At 35.9% G+C, this 5332-nt stretch overlaps 1 protein-coding gene across 1 annotated transcript; it reads right to left on the bottom strand.

Annotated features, from left to right (window-relative positions):
• Nucleotides 1-311: 311 nt before the first annotated feature.
• On the bottom strand, nt 312-4902 carry LOC103966227 (translocon-associated protein subunit alpha). Its single transcript, XM_009379383.3, has 8 exons — nt 4705-4902; nt 3915-4079; nt 3732-3782; nt 3403-3491; nt 1561-1638; nt 1230-1433; nt 1001-1072; nt 312-638 (listed from the first exon to the last, which is right to left on the bottom strand). The coding sequence occupies exons 1-8, from the start codon at nt 4769-4771 to the stop codon at nt 588-590; spliced, it is 777 nt and encodes a 258-aa protein (XP_009377658.2). The 5' UTR covers nt 4772-4902; the 3' UTR covers nt 312-587.
• Between the last annotated feature and the right edge of the window lie 430 nt (nt 4903-5332).

The following is a 5332-nucleotide window of genomic DNA, read 5'->3' as shown; positions in this document are numbered from 1 at the left end:
GAATTTTTTTCTACCACGGGTGTAATCTTCCTACTACTCCAACACAATGGGGACCATTAACCAATTTAGCCATTACTAGGGCTAGTTGATCTGATTCCCTCTCAGAAAACGTGCCTTAAGCAACATTATGCCCATAAGCTCGAACCTACAAAGTGAAAAACTTCTACAGCCAACAGACTTTAGCTTTCGAGCATTTCTTTTTTATCTAGTGCTTACTAACTACTGTGCATATACTACATCTTTGAAAAACAGAACGTGGCTCAGGTAGGCGACTCAACAAATGCACAAACCAAATCCGCGCAAATCACAAATCAAAACAAGATCTCAAGGAAAATTGTATAGCTTCAACAAAATTGTATGATCCCTAGCATTGCGTTAGTTTAACTACTGAACTCCATCTCTAAAAAAGAAAATGTAGAAGTTTCCGTCATGTCTACAACAGCAAGGCAAGTATTGTTTTCTGGTCTAAATTCCATAACTAGCGAAAGTTTTCGACCTCTCTTAAACGTCATGTCCCTAGTATGGGTTACAAGAGTCTGCACTTCAATGTAGTTCTCGTGCACCTGAACTGTGAACAGTTCAGTAATCTATTTCTTCTTCTTTGTTTTGTCTTTGACTGACTGAGTATATGCAGTTCCCTGGCCATCAAAAGAGTAAAAACGGAACACATAAGGATTGATTCGTGAATTTATAATGACCAAAGTTAGAGGGTATACTTTAAACAAGACAGCTCAGCTCATTATATACACATGAAATTAGAAGAACCGATGCTTCTTTGTTTTGTTATATCCCTCCTTCAAAACATATACTTCTTTATTTGTCTGGTAATTTGAAACACCTATTAAACTACAGATGCGGGAAGTTCTAAATGAAGCAACCCATATTGAATAGGTCCATTTAAATGTCATGAGTGCGATACTTGGATTATGAGAGATGCAAATCTCAAAAAGAAAGTGATAACTTTTAACAGGTCCATGTTTTAAGCGTTGGAAACACAAACCTGAAGCCATTCATCCATAGAGGCATCGGTAGCCTTGGTTCCAACTTCCACCTTGGGAGCCCTCTTGGTTTTCTAACCAAAAAACAGACACACACAAAAGATTAATTAAATGAAGACTAAATGAACAAAAGTAATTATAAACATATAACTATCATCACCTATACTAAAAGTGCAGTTTTAAGATTTGAAACAAGTATAAGAAATACAACAATCTCATAAGTTTGAATACCTTAGAAAGGTGCTGTATTTGACCATGAATCCATAAACCTAGGAGGACAAGAAGGGCACATCCAAGGGTGACAAGAAATACAGACTCAATGCTGAGCATAGCACCGGCCTCAACAACTTCGATAGTACCATTGTAGAAGGTGCTCTGGTATGGTTGTTGGTCTATCTCATAATAAATGGTACCCACGAGATCAAAAGCACCAGGCTGCATAACACAAATTAAATGATTTAGGTCAAGCGTACCACTCCATTGATTCAATTGCATTTTAAAGTAGAGTTGACTGAAAATACAAGCAATTTCAGATGTTAACAATAGAAAGGAATGATGATACCTGTAAGAACTTGCTGACAGCAAATATGTATGGGAAAGCAGCCTGAGCCGAAGCTGGAACTGATCCATTGTTAAAAGCCTACAGTTAAACCACATCTGTAAGTGGAACTGACAAAAGAACAAAACAAAACTAGCTAGAAGCAACTTTAATGCAAAGAATAACACAAAATTCCCAACATGAAAAGAAAGAGGCATGTTTTACAAACTAGGAAGTGTAAAATGGTGCAGGAAAATAAATGACCAACCCAATGGTAATGCGTTTTAAAAATATAAGTAAAAAAGCTTTATGTTATTAAACTTTTCGAAGCCCCAAAATACTTTAAAACAAATCAGTTCAACATCTCATACAAGTAAAAAGCAAACCTTCTACAGTAAAGATTAAATCTGAACTGTCATCACTCTCAATGTCCTTGATTGAGCTATCAAATAGATTGCAAGTTTGATCATCCTTTCAATGTGACTATCAACCCTCATCCACTATTTATATTAATTATTACAATACTAGACAATTCGGCTCGTGCTAAACAAATAGGCAATGAGGGGTATGATCTTTACCAAGTCAATTATGAAAATAGATCTCATTAACCTTCAATAAGAAACTTAGATAACCAAACTTACAATGGTCATGGATACCCTGCCAATCTTTAACAAACTATGGTTTGTTAAACATACATATCCTTCACTTGTAAAATAAGTTACATGCAATCAGCAATATCTCAAGCAGCAAGCAAATAAAGAGGGGTTAATTACACTAACACTCCCTGAGGTTTATCAAGTTTTCACAAAACCCCTTTACGTTTGAAACGTTACACTAACACCCCTTCAGGTTTTAATTCACTTTCACATAACCCCTTCACTCAAAATTCAAGTAACAAATCGACATCTTTACCCTTATAATTAATTACATAAACAATAAAAGTCTTTGAAAAGTATTAAAAATATAAATGAAACATTAAAAATAGCAAAACCACCACTCCATGAAATCTCCCCCCTTCGACTCCATTGCAAGTCTGCAACCCCAGCCACCCTTGAACCCTCCTTTGTGTGTTTTCCCAAAACCACCACGACGGGATCTCTCTCCCTCTCTCTCTCTCTCTGAATCCGTTTGAAATTTTTGTTGGATTCTTTTGGTATGTTGTTTAAGCGTTTAAGTTGATGATTTCATATGGCGCAAAGTGTACAATGTGCAGTGGGTATACCATATAGTAGAATTAAACGTAGATGTAAAACATTTAGAAACTAAACTGTACAAAAATTGAGTTCAAAGAGAATAAGTATTTTGTACACGATACTTGGGTCGCAGCCTCCATTGTGATGAACTACAACAACAGTAATCTGTTTGATCTTCATCTCATTATCAGGCATTAAATATTTTGTTGGCAATTTTAATGTTTAATTTATTTTTTAATATTTTATTCTTCTATATATAATTATGAAGATTTTTTTGTTGTTTATAATTATAAAGATTTTCTTATTGTTTAAGTAATTAGTTATAAGGGTAAAGTTGTCAATTTATTACACGAATTTTGACTAAAGGAGTTATGTGAAAGTGAATTAAAACCTGAAGAGGTGTTAGTGTAATGTCTCAAACGTGAGGGGGTTTTGTGAAAACTCGATAAACCTCAGGGGGTGTTAGTGTAATTAATCCAAATAAAGAGATATTATATTGCAATATGGAAATAAAAAATGAAGTTCAGTTGTTCATAGACAAGACTACTTGTCATAAAATGTTTCCAGATTCTAAAAAACATGTTAACCAACAAAAAATCTCCTGATGAAACACAACAATTTAAAAGAAAATCCAGATATGATTTATGTGTAAACCAATCATACCAACAATTACCTGGGCAGTAAGATTCTGAACCAGCAGATTGTGATCAAAAGGAAGATGAACGGTAGCTTTGATTGCAATCACATTCAAGCTCGACTCCCCTGGTTTATCATCAAAACAGCAATTAAGCTATGTTCTAAACATTTCAGAAAAAAATATAGCAGAACAAGTGCATTAATACGCCTGCACAACAAGTAATCATGTTGCTCTTTCCAAGGGGAATTGGCATGTCGCAGCACAGAACAAATAACAAAGGTAATAAAAACAATTTGAACACAGCATTGCATTGCACTCGAAGAAAGAGGGAATCCAATCACATAAGAAAATGTTATGTTTATTACCATCATTTTTCAGGCCAACCAGTAATTCAGTCTCTTCCCCTGCCGCCACCGCTGCAGAGATGAGATCAAAGTAAAAAACACACTTCTCAAAATAAAAACACACTTCTAAAATTGAAAAGATACAAAAAAAAAAAAAAAAAAGGCTACAAATTTTCCAATGTACAATAACGATGAAATTCTTACTTTTAGCTATGTTTTTGGGGAAGACACAGATTGTATCAACTCCAGGAGCTGAGCTAAAACTTCCGTCTCCAAAATCTTGGACATCCTCGCCAACAATCCCGAGATCACCGCTTTCTTCCACGGTGTCAGAAGCATCCACTTCCGAATCAGACTGGCCCCTGGCAACTAAAGATGGGAAAAACCATATATTCAGTACGACCCACTTGGAATCCACATTAAATCAACAAAATGTTATCATAATTTCCACAAATTATGAATATTGCAAATCAAACACGTAAATCACAGTCTATTGAACGCAAGACTCAACTTTTGCTTATCTAACCCAGCATGCAAGCATTACTTAAGTCATCTGAAAAGGGCAGGACAGGAAAAGAAAGCAATGAGCTAAAAAGGGTCATTAACAAAACACGTAATCGTATTCCCCTACCTCACGAAAGCAATTGCATGTTAGCTGAAAAGGCTACCTTGAAGTGAAATTTAGCTTTCTACTAATTAATTAACGACAATAAACTCATCTAATCCATGCCAAACCTACACATCAACAATAAATTCGACCATACACCGTCAAAACAATGGAGCATCGAATCGATCAAAACGAAAACTAGTCAAACCAGATCTAATTTGCACTGATCAACCAAGTCAAACCCAACAAGTAAAACACCAAACACTAGCTGGTAAATCGATTCGATGAAGCAAATCGAAATTTCAACAAACGAAATGAACGAAACAATACAATATATGTATACAACGAACACATATTAGATCTAGATTTGGGGATTGAGAGAGAGACCTTGGAGGAAAGGGGATGCGATGAGGAGGAGAGCGAGCAGAAGAACCCTAATCGTGCTGGTCGCCATGGGCGGTGGTCGGAGCTTGCTCTTTAGGGTGGGGTGGGGTTGTGGCGATGGTGTGAGAATTGTAGTGAGAGAAAGAGAGCGTGGGTTTTGCAACACACTGCCTAAAGCTGAGGGACCAATATAGCTTCGGTTTACGGGTCAAAAGTATAAAATAATTTAGAATAATAAAAGTATAAAATAATTCTCTCTCTGTTATCCTCTTTCCTCTTCCTCTCTTTTCTCTCTTCTTCTTTTATGACCCTCGTTCGTTTTATAAGCAAAGAGAACACTATTCACTTTACAAATTTTCCACAAATAAATAGTGAAAATGTTGTGCTTAAATAGTAACAGACTATTCATGTGGTTCATCCACATATTATTCACAACACCCCCTTTGGATGACCACAAGTATTCGATTGACTCGTTAAAATTTTGATCCGTTTTGGATTCTCTCCCTGATGAATATCTCACCCTGATTTCAAATCATTTAGGTTGATCGTTGATCATTCTGCTTCAGTCTCTTAGCAAGAAGAGTTGCCGAAAAGAGATGCTTTACTAAAATCTCTGACAAAGTTGAGATTG

This window comes from the organism of the source record quoted next, unplaced genomic scaffold, assembly GCF_019419815.1.
Source record: "Pyrus x bretschneideri cultivar Hongxiangsu unplaced genomic scaffold, Pyrus_bretschneideri_v1 Contig7, whole genome shotgun sequence".
Classification (NCBI taxonomy): Eukaryota; Viridiplantae; Streptophyta; class Magnoliopsida; order Rosales; family Rosaceae; genus Pyrus; species Pyrus x bretschneideri.
The sequence above is the reverse complement of the archived record's forward strand: the minus strand, read 5'-3'. Positions and strand labels throughout refer to the sequence as shown.

Bases quoted from the DNA above. Each gene is read 5' to 3' on its own strand.
- LOC103966227 (XM_009379383.3), bottom strand. From the start codon at position 4,771: ATGGCGACCAGCACGATTAGGGTTCTTCTGCTCGCTCTCCTCCTCATC. The intron at 3,783-3,914 runs GTAAGAATTTCA...TCATCTCTGCAG, and splicing joins CCCCAAAAACATAGCTAAAA to CGGTGGCGGCAGGGGAAGAG. The intron at 639-1,000 runs GTTTGTGTTTCC...TTTGATGGCCAG, and splicing joins CTATGGATGAATGGCTTCAG to GGAACTGCATATACTCAGTC.